The sequence below is a fragment of the Plasmodium falciparum genome (genome assembly GCF_000002765.6).
Source record: "Plasmodium falciparum 3D7 genome assembly, chromosome: 4".
NCBI lineage: Eukaryota > Apicomplexa > Aconoidasida > Haemosporida > Plasmodiidae > Plasmodium > Plasmodium falciparum.
In genome coordinates this window covers 347501-367500 of record NC_004318.2, presented here as the reverse complement: position 1 = coordinate 367500, position 20000 = coordinate 347501, and the positions used below count along the sequence as shown (strand labels likewise).

The 20000-nt window shown below is 19.7% G+C and overlaps 7 protein-coding genes across 7 annotated transcripts in view; 4 read left to right on the top strand and 3 right to left on the bottom strand.

The window, feature by feature from the left end:
• Positions 1-159: 159 nt before the first annotated feature.
• Positions 160-1122, bottom strand: PF3D7_0407300 (transcription factor, putative; the record flags this gene model as incomplete). The annotated part of the gene is made up of 1 exon (XM_001351351.1): positions 160-1122. One exon carries the CDS (start codon positions 1120-1122, stop codon positions 160-162), a length of 963 nt encoding a protein of 320 aa, XP_001351387.1.
• Positions 1123-2567: 1445 nt separating this feature from the next.
• On the top strand, positions 2568-3902 carry PF3D7_0407200 (peptidyl-tRNA hydrolase 2, putative; the record flags this gene model as incomplete). The annotated part of the gene is made up of 5 exons (XM_001351350.1): positions 2568-2781; positions 2926-3104; positions 3364-3438; positions 3645-3696; positions 3853-3902. The coding sequence occupies 5 exons, from the start codon at positions 2568-2570 to the stop codon at positions 3900-3902; spliced, it is 570 nt and encodes a 189-aa protein (XP_001351386.1).
• A 156-nt stretch (positions 3903-4058) lies between these two features.
• Positions 4059-5200, bottom strand: PF3D7_0407100 (methyltransferase, putative; the record flags this gene model as incomplete). The annotated part of the gene is made up of 2 exons (XM_002808599.1): positions 4059-5033; positions 5174-5200. 2 exons carry the CDS (start codon positions 5198-5200, stop codon positions 4059-4061), a joined length of 1002 nt encoding a protein of 333 aa, XP_002808645.1.
• A 536-nt stretch (positions 5201-5736) lies between these two features.
• Positions 5737-6954, top strand: PF3D7_0407000 (conserved Plasmodium protein, unknown function; the record flags this gene model as incomplete). Its single annotated transcript, XM_001351348.1, has 1 exon — positions 5737-6954. One exon carries the CDS (start codon positions 5737-5739, stop codon positions 6952-6954), a length of 1218 nt encoding a protein of 405 aa, XP_001351384.1.
• Positions 6955-7622: 668 nt separating this feature from the next.
• On the top strand, positions 7623-13846 carry PF3D7_0406900 (conserved Plasmodium protein, unknown function; the record flags this gene model as incomplete). Its single annotated transcript, XM_002808598.1, has 8 exons — positions 7623-7627; positions 7805-7839; positions 7932-7957; positions 8075-8506; positions 8747-13273; positions 13417-13530; positions 13644-13734; positions 13821-13846. 8 exons carry the CDS (start codon positions 7623-7625, stop codon positions 13844-13846), a joined length of 5256 nt encoding a protein of 1751 aa, XP_002808644.1.
• Positions 13847-14517: 671 nt separating this feature from the next.
• PF3D7_0406800 (ribosomal protein L25, putative) lies at positions 14518-15974 on the top strand (the record flags this gene model as incomplete). Its single annotated transcript, XM_001351346.1, has 5 exons — positions 14518-14851; positions 15035-15115; positions 15225-15475; positions 15665-15754; positions 15870-15974. 5 exons carry the CDS (start codon positions 14518-14520, stop codon positions 15972-15974), a joined length of 861 nt encoding a protein of 286 aa, XP_001351382.1.
• A 27-nt stretch (positions 15975-16001) lies between these two features.
• The window catches only part of PF3D7_0406700 (conserved Plasmodium protein, unknown function), a gene marked incomplete at both ends in the record, with an annotated part of 4042 nt that continues 43 nt past the window's right edge, over positions 16002-20000 (bottom strand). Inside the window, 13 exons of the mRNA XM_024473361.1 lie at positions 16002-16066; positions 16171-16291; positions 16464-16502; positions 16592-16672; positions 16824-17102; positions 17221-18204; positions 18297-18383; positions 18480-18686; positions 18773-19045; positions 19174-19271; positions 19454-19565; positions 19762-19895; positions 19980-20000. The exon at positions 19980-20000 is cut by the window's right edge and continues 43 nt beyond it. Coding sequence (XP_024328942.1) covers positions 16002-16066; positions 16171-16291; positions 16464-16502; positions 16592-16672; positions 16824-17102; positions 17221-18204; positions 18297-18383; positions 18480-18686; positions 18773-19045; positions 19174-19271; positions 19454-19565; positions 19762-19895; positions 19980-20000 — 2501 coding nt within the window. The remainder of the gene's footprint in view (positions 16067-16170; positions 16292-16463; positions 16503-16591; positions 16673-16823; positions 17103-17220; positions 18205-18296; positions 18384-18479; positions 18687-18772; positions 19046-19173; positions 19272-19453; positions 19566-19761; positions 19896-19979) is intronic.

Genomic DNA, 20000 nt, shown 5'->3' with positions numbered 1-20000 from the left:
ATAAAAAATTTATACACTTGAAAAAATAAAATATATAATATATATATAAGCTTTAATAATTAATTTAATTATTCTAATAATTGAGCATAAAATACATTAGAAATAAATATAAGAAATATAAATGTAAATATACATATATATATTAATCCATTTAATTCGTTAATTATTAACTGTTGTTTGCTTTTTACAATTTGGACAGAAATAAATAATCGTTGATCCTTCATCTGCACTTCTTGTTTGTATATTTATAAAATGTAAAAAGTCATTTCCACAATCTAAACATTTTTCATATGTGATGTTATATGCAGTTTTTTCTTCTTCTTTAAATAATGATGTATTTTTATTAAATGATGTAATTTTATTTTTCCAATAATCCTTTTTATTTTTATCGAATATATATTTTTCCCTATAAGAATATAATTCTATATAATTTTCATTATTATTAAACTGGTTAAATAATATTTCTATATCTCCCAATACTGATCCACAATATATACACTTAATAATATCATATGAAAATTCATTATGATTTTTAATATTTAATAATTGAAAATATTTCATAAATAAATACATATAATCATCATAATTATATATATATCCACATGTTTTACAATAGGATTGTTTATTTTTTTGAATATTTTTATTCTTCAAATCATATTGTGTTATTTCTGTTGCATTTTTAGCTAGTCGCTCAATATCATAATATTTCTTTCCTGTTAATATTTGACATAATTCATCATTCTCTATATTTATTTTATTTTTATATGATTTAATAAAATAATTTAATAACTCTTCTGATGTTATTTCATCTTCTTCAAAATGAACCTTTTTCTTTTCTTTATTAATATTTTCTAATTCTTGACTTAATTTCTTCGTATTTTTATTTTTATTTTTATCAGTATCAGCATTCAAATCTATATTCGTATCTTTATTTTTATGTCCATCTTTCCTTTTTTCTTTCTTTTTACTATTGTGTTTTTTCTTTATATTATTATTCTCTTCTTTTATATCACTTTTGTCATACCCTTCGTCCTCTTCATCACCACTGTGTTTACTTCTACTGTCGAACGTTTCATCATTATTTACATTTTTATTAAATAAAAACTTACTTGTAAAAAACATTATATTTGCATAATATTTTTTACTTAAGAGGGAAAAATGAAATTATATAAAATATTATAAATATAGTATACTTAAATATGATGGTTCTTAAAGGTTATTCATAATTATAGAGATATATATCTATATTTCTTTATATTTTATAATTCTAAATAAATATTATTTTTGCTTAATTTGAAAAAATATATATATATATATATATACAAATATATTTATATGTATATTTTATTTTTTATGTCCCATTTAAAAATATATTTTGTTAATAACATCCTTAATTTTGCTAAGAATGCATTAAAAAAAAAAAAAAAAAAAATTTCAACTTAAAAAATATTACTCCATATAAAATAAATTATGATTGCATTAAAAATAAATAAAGAAAAAAATATTATAATAAAAAATGATAGATATTACTATATTTTGTGATATAAAAAAATATAAACAAATAAATATAGAAGAACAAATTTTTTTAGGGTTTTTTTAAAAAAGGATAAATGGAAAAAAAAAAAAAAAAATATATATATATATATATATATATATATATTTTATATACTTTATTATGATTGGACCATATTTATAGTAAGCATTATTTTTTTTTTTTTTTTTTTTTTTTTTTTTTTTTTGAATAAGGTATAAAAAAAATAAATAACATGGTAATATTATTACTACAGAGTATATAGCATAATGTGGGGGAAAAAATAATATATATATATAATAATATAGGAATAATAATTATTATAATATTAACATATATTAAATGTATATTTTATTTATATTACGTATGAATTATTAATTTGTATAGTAATTAATAATAAAGGTAATGTTAATCAGTGTTCTTAAGAAATAAAATAAAAAAGCAAATATATATATATATATATATATATATAATATTCATTATTTATAATTTTTTTTTTTTATGTTTTTTAAACCTTACTAAAGTTCGAAATGATATATACAAAAGAATGTAAGGTTCTAAAAAAATATAAGAGAGAACTATAATATATATTTTGCAAAAAATAGAAGAACCAATTTCCAAATATTTTACATATATATCATAGAAAAAAAAAAAAAACTTGTTATTTTTATATATTGCAAATTTTTAAATAATGTAAAAAACGAATATTTCTTTATTATCTTTCATAACCTAAAAGTATTTTAGAGTATATTGAGAAATACAAAAATATAAATCAATTAATCTAAAAAAAAAAATGAAACATATATATAGAGAGAATTTTTTGTATTTATAAATAACTGAATAAATTATTTTCCTTCATTATAATATATTTTTTTTTTTTCTGTCTGTTTAAATATAGCTAGCTTTTTTTTTTTTTTTTTTTTTTTTTTTTTTTCTACACCTAGCCAAAGCAAAATTAGTTTTTTTTTTTATTTTAGATATAATTATAATTTGTTCTTCAATTTTAAAAAAATCAATATTTAAGTAATTCGAACTTATGAGTTCTGATAATAAAGTAATAAACAATTTACAATATGAGAAATATGACAACATTGCGTTGTTCGTTGCTTTTTTGTGTGGACTCATCCTTGGGTTAGTAATAAATTACTATAAAAGTATGAAGAAAAAAGTGATAAAAATAAAGGAGGTTTGTGAGACGTTCGATTTAAAATACAAAACTGACTGTAAGATGGTTTTTTGTGTAAGAACGGGTAAGTTTTGGAAAAGAAAAATATAATAATATATATATGTGACATCTTTTTAGTTATAATTTTTATTTTATTATATATTTCATATTTATAATTTAATTTTCACTTATCACCTATATTTTTTACTCCTTCATTTATTCATTAAAGATATCAAAATGACAAAGGGGAAAATATGCTCACAATGTTGTCACGCTTGCCTATCCGTATATGAAAAAATTTTAAAAAGAAATAACAAAATTAAAGATGAATTACAACAAAAAAATAGTTTAACCTATTTTGATGTGTGGAAAAAAACTGGACAAAAAAAAATTGTTCTTAAAATATCAGTAATATAATATATGATGCAAAAAAATGAATACATGAAAAAAAAAAAAAAAAATAAATAATAAATAATTAAATAAATAAATAAATATATATATATATATATATATATATATATATATATATATTACATCCATTCTGCTATTTTATTTTATATTATTTTTTTATTATATTTTATAATTATTATTCCCTTTTTTTTGTGTGTAATTCCTAATATTATACATATTTCGTTTTAATGATTTTCTATATTTTTTTTGATTTTAGAGCTTAGAAGAAATGTTTGAAATAGAAAGCAAAGCTCAAAAGGAGAATCTTATAACGTCCATAATTGTTGATGCGGTAAAAAATAAAACAAGGAAAAAAAATGAGTTTTCTTTTTTTATTCATGATGTATAAATAAGGATTCCTATAAAGTTTATATATTTTATGTATACGTTTATACTTTTTTCACGTTTATAATTTTTTTTTTTTCTTTTTCTTCCTATTATTTAATACATATATATATAATATATATTTATTTATTTTTATTTTTTCTTTTATTTAAGGGGCGCACACAAATTGAACCTAATACAGAAACAGTCATTGCTATCGAACCAGGTATTTTATTAACATTTACATAATATATATATATATATATATATATATTTATTTATTTATTCCTCTAAAGAAATATCATTATAATTATATAATCACATTTATTTTTTTATATTTATTTATTTGCCTTATTTTATTTTATTATTTTTTTTTTTTTAGTACCTGATGAAATTGTGAATAAAATAACTGGAGATTTAAAACTTTTATAGGGTGACGAGTAATATGAAGAAATTGTTTATATTCATTTTTTTTTTTTTTTTTAAATACTTGTTTTTGTATGTTCATATTATATATAATTAGAACCATTTCATGGTTAACATATACTTTTTTTTTTATTTTATTTATTTTTTAAAATTTTTTATTAATTATTTCTCAAAGATATACGAATGATATATATTGGTAACCATATTAGGTTTATATAATATATCATGAATATCAAAATTCTTTTTAGAAACCTTTGATATTGTATTAATACTTTGTGTTTTTTGTGAATTATCTTGATGGTTTTTATTCACATGTTGGTCATTACTGATGACTTTATTTATGTTTGGTTTTATTATATTATGATCATTTAAAGGGATATTATTATTATTGTTATTATTGTTATATTTATTTTTTTTGGCTATGAGTACATAAATACTTCCAGCATTTTTGATAACTTTAAAAATTATGGAGAAGTTATTATTTTTTAAAATATCTATAGGATATCTATTTTCATAATAACCATATTCCCAAGGAATTTTTTTATTAGGATATAGTTTCAATTTTTCCAAAACATATCGAAGTGTTTTGTGATATATGATTCCTCTTTCTATAAGATAAAACTTCCCGTTACTTTTCATAACATTATAAATATTTTGTAAGCTTTCATTTACATATTCTAATGAACATAAGGTAAAGGACGAAATAACATTATCAAAAATATTAGGTTTGAATATTTTATTTTTAATATCATCTTTTATTATATATACAGAGAAAGGTGGTTTTATTTTATCAACCTTATTTTTTAATACTTTACACATTTCTTCACTTTTTTCAACGCATACTAATACATCAACATTTTTTAAATATGAAATATTACGACCAGAACCAGCACCAATCTCTAATACTATTCCTCGAATTTTTCTAAAATTTTTTCTTCGATATTTATTTATACTAGTAATCTTTTCTATAAAATCATTTTTCTCATCATATTCTTTTGCTAAAGTATCGAATATCCTTATACGAAAATTTTCATTCGGTACTTCTAAGGTTTCATCATTCAAAGGTCTATTCTTTTTATATATATAAAAACAGCTACCTATAACACTAACATTGGCAAATGTCACCCCTAATAAAACCTGGAAAAATATATTTATGGAAAGAAATAAATGTACATATATGAGCATACATTTATATATAATATATATTTTATCGTGCATATATATATATATATATATATATATATATATTTACATATTTATATTTATTTATTTGCTACCTTTTTAAAGGAAGAAAATGTGAACATAACTATTCTTTTTTTATTTTTTTTTTTTAACGTAATAACTTTTAAGAAATAAGAGAAAACAAAATATTATATAATAAAGAAAAATTATAAAAATATCAGATAAATAAAAATTATAAAGTATATAAATATTTAATTATGTATTTTACTACGTATAAATAAATTATAATCATATATACATAATATATATAAATATAATATATATATATATAATATATATATTTAATTTAATATATAATACTGTTCGTATATATTAAAATATGTAAATACATCCATAAATTTTATAACAATTTATTCTATATATTTCATTTTATTTTATTTATTTTTTTTTAAAGGAACCGCTATTTATTTTTATTCATCTGAATTAAAAAAAAAAAAAAAAAAAAAAAAAAAAAAAAAGAATACGTTTTAAATAATAAAATATTAAAATTTTTTTTTTTTTAAATATTAATTATTGTAATTATATATATATATATATATAATATAATTCTATATATTTTTTAAAATGAAGATTATTATATATAAAAAGAAAAAAAAATATGATAAATAATGGAAAGATATCAAGAAAAAAGTTTCCACTATATAATATCAGAAAACTTTTCTTAGGAAGGAAACTTTTTTTGAATAAGTTCAAAAGATCTTTTTGTATTCAAGAAGGAGAATTAATAATCAAAACAAAAACAAAAAATAAAAACAACCGAACAGGTATTGAAAAAATGAAATATAAATTAACGAAATTATATGGTCGTAAAAAATATTATGATAAAGTTAAGAAAATTAAATTATGTAGTAAAAGGAAAATAATAAAACATAAAAAAAAAAGTACTATGCTAATTAACAAAGAATTACAAAATGATAAAATTTTTAAAACTGAAATGACTAGTAATAATAATAATAATAATAATAATAATAGTGATATTAATAATAATAATAATCATCATCATAATAATCATGATTATAATAAAAATGAAAAAGTAAAATGTAAGTATAGCATTTGTAACAAGGAGGATAGTAATAATAAAGAATCCTATACAAACCATATTATTTTAAATAACAAGAACAACTGTATTGAGGATGTATCTAAAATTCACAATATATGTAATGAAATCTTTAGAATAGAATATACAACAGATACGTTAGATAAAAAGAACACAGAAAATTATAATTCTGTAGTTGAAAATAATATATTAGAAAATCCAATTAATCAAAAACATAATGAAAAAGTAACGTATATAAATACCTTTAAAAATAAAAAAGAATCAATACCATTTGTTGTTAATAAAGAATTTGGGACATTCTTTGCTTCAACATTTATTGACATAAAATATACTATTGTTAATTGTAATGCTTGTTTTCAAAATATTTTTACTAATTTATTTAACGAATATATGTTTTTAAAAAAATACCTGAACCGTAATTATTATGCATATCATAAATTGAAATTCTTTTTTAGTTGTACACATTTTATTAAAAAGTTAAGATATCTCCTGTCTATATTTTATGATGTTGTATACAAGAAGGATGAGCATTTAATGCTAGATTTATATAGCGAAGTAAAAAACAGCATACGATTGCTATATTATGTTGGGAGAAGGTTGTCAAATTATTTAACCTGTATAGCTTATGTAAAAATGATATATATAATTATTGTTTGTATAGCAAGGGTTCATACCATATTAAATTGTATTCTTATGTCAGAACCCTTTAAAAGTGTTATACCACAAATGTTAAGCATATTGTATCAGATAAAAACATAAAGAAAGGTCACACATATAAACATATATATATATATATATATATATATTTTTTTTTTTTTTAATGTAATAATTTATTCCATAATTAATATTTTTTAAGCGCAAAATGCAAATACTTTATTTAATTAAAGCATATAAATTTTTATCTTGTTTGTTTTATTAATTTAATTTAATTTGTTTTTTTTTTTTTTTTTTTTTTTTTTTTGTATATTATATACAACTTGTTTTTTAAATAACCAAATGATTAATATTTGTTAACATTTTGTTTTTAAGAAAAAAAAAAAAATAAAAAAAATACACGTATGTAGAAATCTTAAAATATAATAGACAAAATTATACTTTGGGTGGTGTACTATATTATGCTTATAATTTATTTATAAGATGAATTTTTTTTTAATTATTTTATTATTTTTTTTTTTTATAATGTTCTTAAAAATAGCTATGGGTGTTCATATTTTCTGAACGTTCATAATTTTTTTTTTTTTTTTTTTTCTAGCCATTTTATATAATTAATATTATTGTTCTATTCTTTTTAATATTTTGTGTATGTTAAGGGAATGTGTATGTATAAATATATATATATAATTGTTTTTTATTGTTTTTCTCTTTTTAACATTTTTAAGAATATTAATTTAGATATATTGTATTTCTCACTTTTATATTTGTGAATCATGAGGTTTGCTTAAACAACATACATTAAGAAAAAAAAAATAAACGAACATGATATAATTTTGATAGTTGAATGATTTCAGTAATTTTTGTTCGCTCGTCTTTAAATATGATTATAAAATTATATAATTCCTTTTAATTTTGAATATATTATATATATATACTTTCTTTACTTTTTTTTTAGTGATTGTTCCCCATTTTTATTTGAAAACTTTAGACGTATATAAAAAATACAATATATGTATATTTATTAAATGTGATCTTTCAATATGTTACATATATGTATATTTTTTTTTATATTTTTCCTATAGGTATTTCAGAAGATAAGCATACAAAGGTTGTTTTTTTTTAATATAGATTTTTTGTTCTTAAAAATTGGTTTTATATAAGCATATGTGTTATACATTTGAGTGTGCATATATTTGTTCATATATATATGTGTTTATATTTTTAGGTATGCAATAAATCGGAAAAATATATAGATAATCTAATTGATTTATATTGGAATGACATATGTACAGAAACCAAATTAGAAGAAGATACAGATGAAAGTAAAAATGGAAATTTTAATAAATGTCAATTAATAGGAACAACATATCATAATAAAAACAAAGTTAATTTAGAAAAAAAATTTAAGGAAGAAGATTATAAATTATCACAATTTTATGTGGAGAAAAATTATAATGACAAAAACTATATTAACAATTTTGATAATTCCGAATGTGGTGTAAACAATATTTCCTTTGATAATGATAATGAGAACCCATATTTTAATGAATATGATAAGAATAAATTTATTAATGAATTTATTGAATATTATAAGAAGCTGAAAGGTGAATATTATATAACTCCTGGAAATTTTGTACATTTATATACAAACCAGAAGGTGAAATTTTTATGAAAATATGTGAATACAATGTTAAAGGGTTTTTTTTTTTTCTAAATGTCTCAAATATGAAACGTTTCTATATATATATGTGCTATATTTAATTATTTTTATGAGTTATATTATATATATATATATATATATATATATATATATATATATATATATATATATATATATTTATATTTATATTTATATTTATATTTATACACTTGTATGTACATTTTGATGTCTTTATAGGGTTGTAATTTAATTGAAGAGAAGGACATAAAATTGAAAGTTATGTCTAGAAATAAAAATAAAAAAAAATATAAATATTGTATGAATGATGTTAGTTATTATAATAGTATTAATAATAAAGATAGAAACAACCTAAATAATGTAAATAAATTAAGAAAAAGAAAAACAAAATACGATAAAAATGAAAAGGTGATGTTTCATAAACGTTTTTCATCATATAACATGGGGAGCGCTAGGAAAGAAAAGGCTTTGAGCAAAAAAGCTAAAAAAAGGGAAAAACTGTGGAAACGAAATAAAAAAAAGAGAGAAAAAAAAGAATGCATAGAAAGTTTAAATGTGGAAAAAATGGAAATAAATTTATGTGTAACGAAAAGATCAAAGGAAAACATATATAATATAATAGTAGAGAATAACTTAAAAAATGAAAAATTGGAAAAGATACAAATGAAAGTACATAATGATACATCATATTTACAAAAATTAAAAAGAGAAAAAAAAAATGACATGTCGACGATTAATAAGATTGAAATAAGAAATAAAAAAATGGATAGGATATATAATGATAAAAAGAATGACAAGGATAAGGTACAAATTAATGTATCAAGCCTGCATGTGTTAGAAAAACAATCAAACATATTGAAGGATAGTAAGGAGTTTCTATGTAGTATGAATGAAATTCCTGTTAATAATAGAGAGAAATGTGAAAAAATAAAAGAGAAATTTCAAACACTTTTTGGGTCATCTACTAATAATACAGATTTATATAAGGATCAAATTAGTAATAAAGAAGATTCAATATTAAAAAAAAATAATATTGAAATAATGAATGAGTCAGGTGTGAATATAATAAAAAAACATATTACTAATAGAAGTTATAGTAGTGACAACATAAAATGTAGTGATGATTATAAAATGAAAAATACAAATCAAGTAGATAATCAATGGTATGTAGATAATTATTCGTCTCAATCGTGTAATGAAAAAAGAGAAAGATATAGTAATTATTACAATAATGATAATTATTCGTCTCAATCGTGTAATGAAAAAAGAGAAAGATATAGTAATTATTACAATAATGATAATTATTATAATGATAATTATTATAATATTGTGGAATATAATAACGTGTCCCATGATTATTCTTATTATAATAAAGAGGAAGGGAACATCATACCATATGATAATATTATAACGGAAGAGAATTCTATTATAGATAATAAGGAAAATGATGATTTGACACAAAATATGGAACAATTACAATCATATAAAGAATATATAAAAAATGAATCAAATGAGGATGATAAAGATACAAACAAATTTACGAATTTATCACATAATTCGATAAAGGAAGAAATAAAAATAAAACAAGATATAAATGTGGATAATATGGAAATTCTAAATTTCTTGGAAGAAAATAAAAAAAACACAAATTATCCTTCTCATGTATTTGTTGAAAAAAAAAAAAATCCTTCCAGCAAAAATAAAGAAGTGGATAATCGTATAAAAAATAAAAAGGATAATATGCAAATAATTAACATAAACGACATTCCGTCAAATATACCTTTAACTATGTTAATTTTACAACACATGGAAGAGAAAACAAAAAACAATAAAAAAGAGGATAAAAAATTTAAGGTAAATTATAAGGTTGAATTAATTGGTCCTTTAAATAATTGCGTAAATTTAAAAAAAGCAATAGAAAAAGAGAAAAGACTTTTTTCAAGAATTGAAAAGATATATGATGTATGCAATATGTATAAAAAGGATAATCAGAATATATGTTTCAGAAAAAATAAAAACATGACTGAAAAGAATAATATCGTTAGTGATGATGACGAAAAGTATGGATATCCTATTGTTAGTAGTAGGTCTTATATCCCTTTTCCTAATATGGATGGAAAAAATAATAGGATTCACATTAAAAAATATATGAATAATAAGTATTTATTAAATTTCAGAGATGGTAAAAAGGATGATATATATAATAATAACGGTGAAGAAGAAAAAAAAAATGTACCACTCCCTATCAAACCCCTGAACATAATAAATGTGAAGGCAAATGAAGAAGTAAACACAAAAAATAATTATCGTATAAACAAATGTATATATAAGAAAAAAAATTGTGACAATAAAATAAATTTAAGTGGTATTTATAAAGATAAGGCACTTAATATGAAGGGTATAAAATCATATTTGAAAAAGAACAATATTATGGTCTCAAAGGAGAAAATGAGCATAAAAAAGGATAATTTGATAAAGTATAAAAATAAGATGTATTTTTCTCATCTATTAAAAAATAATTGTATTAAGAAGACTTCTATGCTTAGTTTGTGTAACATGAAGGACAAATCAGATAATGTATGTAAAAGAAATAACATTGTTGTGAAATATATGGTACATAATAAAGCACAAATGAATAAAAAGGAAGCTAGCGCAAGTATTAAAAAGTATAATATACATAAGAATATACATAAAAATATAGGAATAAACCGATCAACACATGTTAGTGATTATAAGGTGGATAGTATTCAAAATGGTTTGAGTGATATAAAACATGATAATAAAAGGGTTATTATAAAAAGTGTTTTATTTATGGATAATACACATAAGGAAGGTGGTATGTATACAAAACGGAGTATTATGTTTAATAATGGAAATTTAGAAAAGATTAAAATTTATAATAAAAAAGGAAGAGAAGGGAATTCTTTCACATGTGAAATAAAGAATAATGACTGTCAGAATGTTAAGTATAATGAAATGAAGGGAGCTAAAAATGATAGTTTGAATCAAAATGAAATAATCGAAAAGGAGAAATTTGATTTGCAACATGAGAACCGTTCGGAACGTTTCATAGAAGAAGAAAAACAAATATGTATAGTAGATGATAAAAAAAATAATATAATGAATGTTGATGAGAAAAGAAAAAGTGATCACCCGTCTTATGAAAGAGTATTAAAAATGGAAGGAAGTAATAAAAATGAAGAAGGTTATTCCAATACAGACAAAATACTAAAAAATGAAAAAAATGAAAAAAATGTAAATGAGAAAAAAGGTGAAAATGATGAAAAAAATGAAAATGAAAAAAAAGAAGAAAATGATGAAAAAAATGTAAATGAAAAAAAAGACGAAAATGATGAAAAAAATGAAAATGAAAAAAAAGACGAAAATGATAATAACAATAATTCTTATTTTTATAATAATAGTGACACCTTTGAGTTGTGCACAAATTCATTAATATTTATCAATAATAAAAAAAACAGTATATTAATTCCTAGTGAGAATGAAAAAGGTATTATAGGATCACAAAAGGAAGAGGAACAAAATATATCTCCTGTTAAGATAAATAATAAAAAAAAAGATTTATGTAAAAATATAAATGAATCTGACTATTCAGATAAACAATATAGTGTATTGTTAAATAGTATAGAAAAAAAAATTTATAAGAAATGTTCTAGCAACTCAAAGATAAGAGGAATAGAAAAAAAGAAAATAAATGAAGATTATGTTGATTTAAAAAATATAAATTGTTCTAGAAATACATTAGAATTTTTTCTAACCAAAAAATATTTGAAGAGTAGCGAACTTATTATAAATGAACATGATTGTCAAAATATTAATAATGTATATGAAAAAAAAAAAAAAAAAGAACAAGCAAAAAAAAAATTAAATAGAAAAATAAACGTGAATATTCCTAATGATAGTATAATAGAAGAAAATATGTCATCTGAATATAATTTTGTTAAAAAAAAAAATAATAATTGTATGGTTAAATTTGAAACAAAAAGGAGTAAGTCCATATTGAGCTCAGAAATATTTGCTGTTAAAAAAAATAAAAAACGTGCAACAAATTTGATGCGTTCTGAAGAACAATTTATTTCATCCATCGGACTTGTTGAAAAGGGTGAAAATAAAAAGAGGATAGAAGAAAAGGATGAGGAATATATAAAGGAAAAAATAAAAAATAAGAAAAATGAATTTAAAAATAATTTAACAGAACAATTACTTTTTTTCAAAAGTGCAGAAAATATAAACACAAGTGGTAGTTTCAATACTGAAAAAATAAGACACGTAAAACGAACCAAACGAAAAGTTAACCTTAGTAATAATTTTATTTTAAATAATTTTTCTAATATTTTAAAAAAATTACAGAGGATGGAAGAGGATAAAATAAAAATGGATGAACAAAAAAAAGAAATAAATAAAAACAATGAGAAGGGTGAATTTAATGAAAAGGGTGAAGATATTAAAGAAAAAGGATATAACCTTTTAGCAACTACAACAAAAGAGACAGCAGAAATAAAGGAAGATTATTTTATAATACAATTAAATATAATAACTGTATTTCTGTCAGATTCATATATGAAGAGGGTTAATATGAAAGATACCTATTATATGAAGTTATTTATATATTCTTCGAATGAAATAGAAAAAATACAAAATAATTATATTGTTGAAAAATTCCCTTGTTACTTTATATCACATGCCAATGGTATAGCTTTAAGTTGTGACGCCTTTAAGAAGATGAAGGTAAGTTCGAAAATAAAATTTAATCACTACACAACTAGATGGGTTAGCAATTGTGCGAACACACACACATACATATATATATATATAATATATATATACATTTTTGTTAATTTCATGGTTTTACTTTTTTCTGCGTATTTTAGGTAATGTGCGAAAACTCATCCACTGGAGTATTCAAATTGGTAATATCTTGTTGTAGAGAAAAGGCCATTTTAAGAAAAGAGATAATAAGAATGTACAGTCGAATTTTTCAAGCAGTAAGTACAAAATGAAAAATATATAATGGGTATATGTGTTCAGGCATATACACACATACATACATATATACATATATATATATATATATATATATATTTCTTAAATGTTGTAGCCCCTAAATTTGAAGACTTATCCTTTGAGCAGGAACAAAAAATATGCACACGAGGAGAGCTCCTTCAATGATGGACTTTACGAAATGAGTGGTAAAAAAAAAAAATATATATATATATTTATATATATATATGTAAATACATTTATTCATGTTATTTGATTATTATTTTCTTTTCAGGTACCATAATCCTTGGAACATTATAATTATTTAATTTGTCCCTACAAATTAGAAGCTACAAAAACTTGTAATAAATATATACCATTTAATATTTATCACATTCAAAAGAAGAAAAAAAAAAGAAAAAGGTAGAAATATGTTGTACGGTTTGGAGGAAGCAATCTAATTATACATACATATATATATATATATATATATTATATATTTATTTGTGTGTATGATACATAATGTGTAAATATATTAACAAAAAAAAAAAAAAAATTCAAAGTGAAGGAATAATTTTCTCTTCAATAAATGAATATATATGTATATATTTATATATATATATATTTTTTTTTTTTTTTTTTTTATTATTATTTTTTTTTTTTTTTTTATGATTATATAATTAATATTATAATTAAATGTTTTAATAAAACAAATAAAAAAATTATAGAATAATGCATATGCTGATTCATTTGCTTTGATATTTACCATTTCTTGGTTAATATATATATTTATTTATATATGTGTATATATATAATATAAAGAATAATAATGATAATAATAATTAGTATTATTATTTTATATTATATTATTTTTTTTTTGTTTTATTTTATATTTCTATGAAACGAATAACACCAACATATGAATAACTTTCATACAAGATGAGATAATAAATAAGTTTTTCAAAAAAAAAAAAAAAAAAAAAAAAAAAAAAATGTTTTTTAATAAATTGGTTAGTAGAAAGACGAGTTATTTTCTTTATGACACAAAAAGGTATAATTTGAATTATAAATTACATTTGAAATATAAACAATGGGATTATTTAAAAAGAGAGATGATAAATTATTTTAATAACAATAGAAAGGTTAATACAGATGTAGATATCGAGGCAAAATGTTGGGAGAAATTTAAGAAAAAAGAATTAATACAGGCAAATGGGTATATCCCTGCAATTATATGGAAATATGGAATTGAGGAACGAATATGTATACCTCATAAATTAATTGACGAGTATGCATTTGAAGAAGAAGACGGCCATTTATCATTACGTAATAAGATTGTGTAAATTAATATATATATATATATATATATATATATATATATATATCTGAAGTGATAAAAAGAAATGACTAAAGAATATATATTATATATATATATATTATAATTTATTTGCAACTTTTTATATATAATATATAATATATATTTATTTTAATTTGTTCTTCGTATTATAGTATTTTCTGCAAGGTTGTTTCGAGTACATATTCATGGGAAGGTAGTAAATTGTGTAGTGTCTCATGTGGAAGCTGATCCAAGTAATGAAAAAAAAAAAAAAAATTACACACATTCATATATATATATATATATATATATATATTATTTCTATATATGACATTTTTTTTTTTTTTTTTTTTTTTTTTCTAGTTGAGAAACATATTTATTTTTTAAAGTTTGCAAGAGTAGTAGAAAATCAAATAACAGAAATAAACGTTCCATGTAGTATAATAGGATTGATTGGGTGTCCTGCTTATATAAATGGATACCACGTTCAGCTAGCTATGAATTCTATAAAATGTAAGGTCTTGGGGAGTAATATACCAGGGCCTTTTCAAATTGATGTTTCAAAGTTGACATATAAGGAACCTTATAATTCGATAAAATTAAAGGATTTATTGGTATAACACAAAAAAAAAAAAAAATAAATAAATAAAAATAAAAATAAAAATAAAAAATAAACAATATATAAACTAATAAATAATATTAAAATAAAAATTAAACATTAGATATAATATCTATATGAATATGACACGAAAATAATTTCTTATAATCAATTAATATATATAATACATACATATTCATTTTAGTATTTATTACCAGATGATGGAAATGTAATTTTTTCTGAGGAATATAATTTAGATGAAACTGAAATAGTATGGACTTACGAACCTGGAAAGGTGAAAATAAAAAAAGAAAGATTTTGCTACACATATATATATATATATATATATATATATATATTTATATATATGTATATTTTTATATATATATTCATTTGTGTTTGTTTTTTAGATAATGGAAACTCCTTTACCAGATGATTATGTTGATCCAAATTTTGTTAACAAACGAGGCAAAAGAATTCAACTAACATATAAGGATTATTGGCCCAAACAATAAATGTAATACTACATTTTTTTTTTTTTTTTATTCATTCATAAAAATAATGAAAGAATTACACTTTATGCATTTCCTGTTTTTTAAAATAGCCCCTTGAAGAATTAAAAATGAAAAAAAAAATGAAAATAAAAATGAGCACACATACATACATACATACATACATATAACATATTACATGTTGGATTATATTTCCTACCTATATTATTTTTGTTAGAACATATAGAGCACATAATAAAGAATTTGTTCACATTTTTTTCGGAGTTGATTTTGTTTATTTGCTTTTCTAAGCTTACAATTAAATCGTGTAATGTGTTCATCTGGGAACGGGAAGAATAAAAGGATATATTAATAAATCTAAAATCCTTATATGGTATATCATGTTATATTATAACCGTTGTTATTTTATTTTATTTTATTTTATTTCATTTTATTTTATTTCATTTTATTTCATTTTTATTAATTTGTCAAAGATTTTTTTTTTTTTTTTACCTGTTCTTCATATTTTTTGTGAATATTAACTTCCTCTTCCTATACAAAAAATTAAATAATTAGAAAAGAAAACACAAAAATATAGAGATATAATATTTATATGGCATATATTAAAAAATATATATTACCTTATATGTGTCTATTTGTGTATTCAAGTTTTTTATTTCATTCTCTTTTATGTTGAACAAGTTTTGTAACTCTTCTAAAATCTAAGGTACACACACACACAAAAAAAAAAAAAAAAAAAAAAAAAAAGGTGCATTTTGATGAATATTTTATATTATATTAATTTGTAAACATTGTAATTTATATATATATATATATACACATATATATTTTGAAATTATAATTTTTTCTTACGTGTTTATTATTTTGGATTTCCAAATTTAAATTATTTATTTTTATACAAGAGGAGATATATGCTTCGATTAACTGTTTTTCTTTTATATTAAAATTTTTCTTTCCTTCGTCAGTATGTGAAATGAAGTTGTATATTTTCTCTGCATATGTTTGAATATTATTGTTATCATTTGAATATTGTTTATCTTCTCTTTTGTTATCTATGGAATTTATTAAATATTGATTGTTGAGGGACAATTCTTGGTTTTCCAAGAGTATGTTCCTAAAATTGTTTAACGTCTTCACAAAAATAAAAATAAAAAAATAAATAAATATAAATAAATATAAATATATAAATATATCTATCTATTTATATATATATATATATATTATACGACATTGTAAAATTTGGACGCACCTCCTGATTTACGGTTTTGAGTTTTTTATTTTCCTTTTTACTTTTTAATAATTTCATATTCAACTGTATATTATCTTTCTTAAAATTTTGAAGGTCTTTTAAGTTTTTTTGTAATTTATCATATGTGTGTACTTTTGCTTTATTAAAAGTTTGGTTTATATTATTAATGTATGTCATATGTTGTTTATATAAGTATGGTGTATGATAATTAATATAAGATAATTTTGTATAAATAATATTATGAATATGAATATAATTAAAGTTCTCTATGGATTTTATAAATTCATTTGTTTTATCTAACAAATTTGTAATCAATGGAGAATTATTTATATAGAAATTTCCAAATCTGTTTATTTCGCATAAACGATATGAAATATAAGATTTTAAAAATTTTAAAGATTGTGGAATGTATTGTAATATTCTCTGAATTTTTTTTAATATGAAAAGAATTATATGATTGTTTTTTGTTTGGTAATTTGTAAAATCATTGAATTGTGACAACATAATTTTTTCTTTTTCTTGAAGAAAATTAATAAAAGGTATTTTTTTTTCAACAATAAAAAAATTATTATATAAAGATTTATTTTCATATTGTTTATTATATACAAATAATTTATCATCATCATATATATTAGTTATATGTATCATATCAAAACTTGATATGTTTGTATATTTCTCTTCATCATTTCTTTTCTCCATATGATTTATTATTTTATTATTTTCCTTTTTTATAATATTTCGTTTTCTTAAATTTTCTAAAATAATTCTTTCATTATTATATGGGCATATAGATATAATCAATGTTATTATATTTATTATTTTGATGACTAGTTCTTTTAATAATCTAAATTGTTGAATAACATTTCTTAATACGAACACTTTGTTGTTTATAAAGGACGGGAACATATATTCTTCTATACACAGATAAACATTTACCTTAACAAAAAGTTCTCTTATTTTGTTTTTAATGATATGAAAAATGTTCTAAAAGGAAAAAAAAAAAAATATATATATATATATATATATACATATTTATGTGTATACATTTGTATGTTGTATATATTTAAGAAATATACCTCCATTAATTCCTTGTCTTCCTTTTCTGCATAATATATTTTAAACTTTTCAGCTGTATCAATTATTTCTTCCAAAATTTTAACTTTCTTTAAAAAAAAAAAAAAAAAAAAAAAAGAAAAATATACATACATATATATATATATATATATATATATATATGTGTGTATATAATTATGTCCTACCTGGTCGCAAATATTTTTTAGGTCAATCATTTTGGAGTATTTATCCTGCTCTTCTAATTTTTCCTTTTTCATTTTATTATACATACTATCCAAGTTATTTTTTTGAAATAAGAATAGTTCCTTACACACTTTTAAATACACCACAACCTTTTGAATAAGAGAAAACAAATAGTTTGCTAACCTTTCTTCATTCTGAAGAATTTCTTTCTACGAAGGGGAACGTAAATATTAATATGTCTATATATGCATATATATATATATATATATATATATATATATATATTTTCTTTTACTTGTATGTATGAACCCTTTGTGTCATATGCTTGATAGAATGGTATTTGATCAAAATTTATCATATATTTTGGATAACATTTATTGTGTAACATTGTAGAGATATTTCTGATATAATCTAAAGATTCCTCTTTCTTTTTAATTTGTTGAGAGTATTCCTTTTGATTTTCTTCTATTAATTTTTTTATCTCTTCATATTGTTCGTCTGCTTTTATTTGTTTTTCATGGGAGGAATTTACTAGGTCGTTAAGTGTTCCAATAGTTAATTCTTTTTCCTGAGATAATAATGGAAAAATAAATAAATGAATAAATCACATAAGAAATATATACATATATATATTAATACAAGTTTGTATGTTGTACATATTATATCATTTATTTATTTTATTTTTTTATGACAAACGTTTAATTTTTCTATATGATCCTTTTTTAACAATTCAAGTTCCTTTTTTAAATAACTTTTTTCTTGATGTAAGTCTTCAATATTTTTATGTAGTGTCTCTAAAACGAGAGAAAAAAAAAAAAAAAATATATATATATATATATATATATATATATATATATATATATATATATATATATATAAATATATATATATATATAAATATGTATATATATACATATCCATTTTATTCCTATCATATAATAAATAAACAAAACTGTGTGTACACTCCTCCTTTTACCATTTTCTTTTATCTTCATTTCAAGTTCCTCAAAGGCTACAGATTTGTGGATATTTTCTCGTGAGTTTTTTGTGAGTAGCATTAAATTAGTCCATCCCGAATTTTTTTTTTTCTAAAAAGTGCAAATGATAAAATATATAAATATGAATATGTACATATATATATATATATATATATATATATATATATTTATTAATTTATTCATATATATTTTTATTTTAACAATATGGTAAAAAATAATATAAGTTGTATTTTTTTTTTTTTTTCTTTTCTAATATTTTTTATATTTTTAATATTTTTGCATTTACTTGTTCTTCCAAACTATTTGTTAATTGTGTCAAGTTTTTTTGAAGTTGGTTTTTGTCATTTGATAGAATATCATTTTTTTTTTCTAACTCTTTAAGGTCCTTTTTATATTCGATAATAGCTTTTTTTAATATGTCTAAAATTAAAACACAACAAAGTAATATAAGAAAAAATATAAAATAAAAATATATAATTCGTATAATCTATGTTATAATATTACCATTTTGTTCTTTTATTTCTT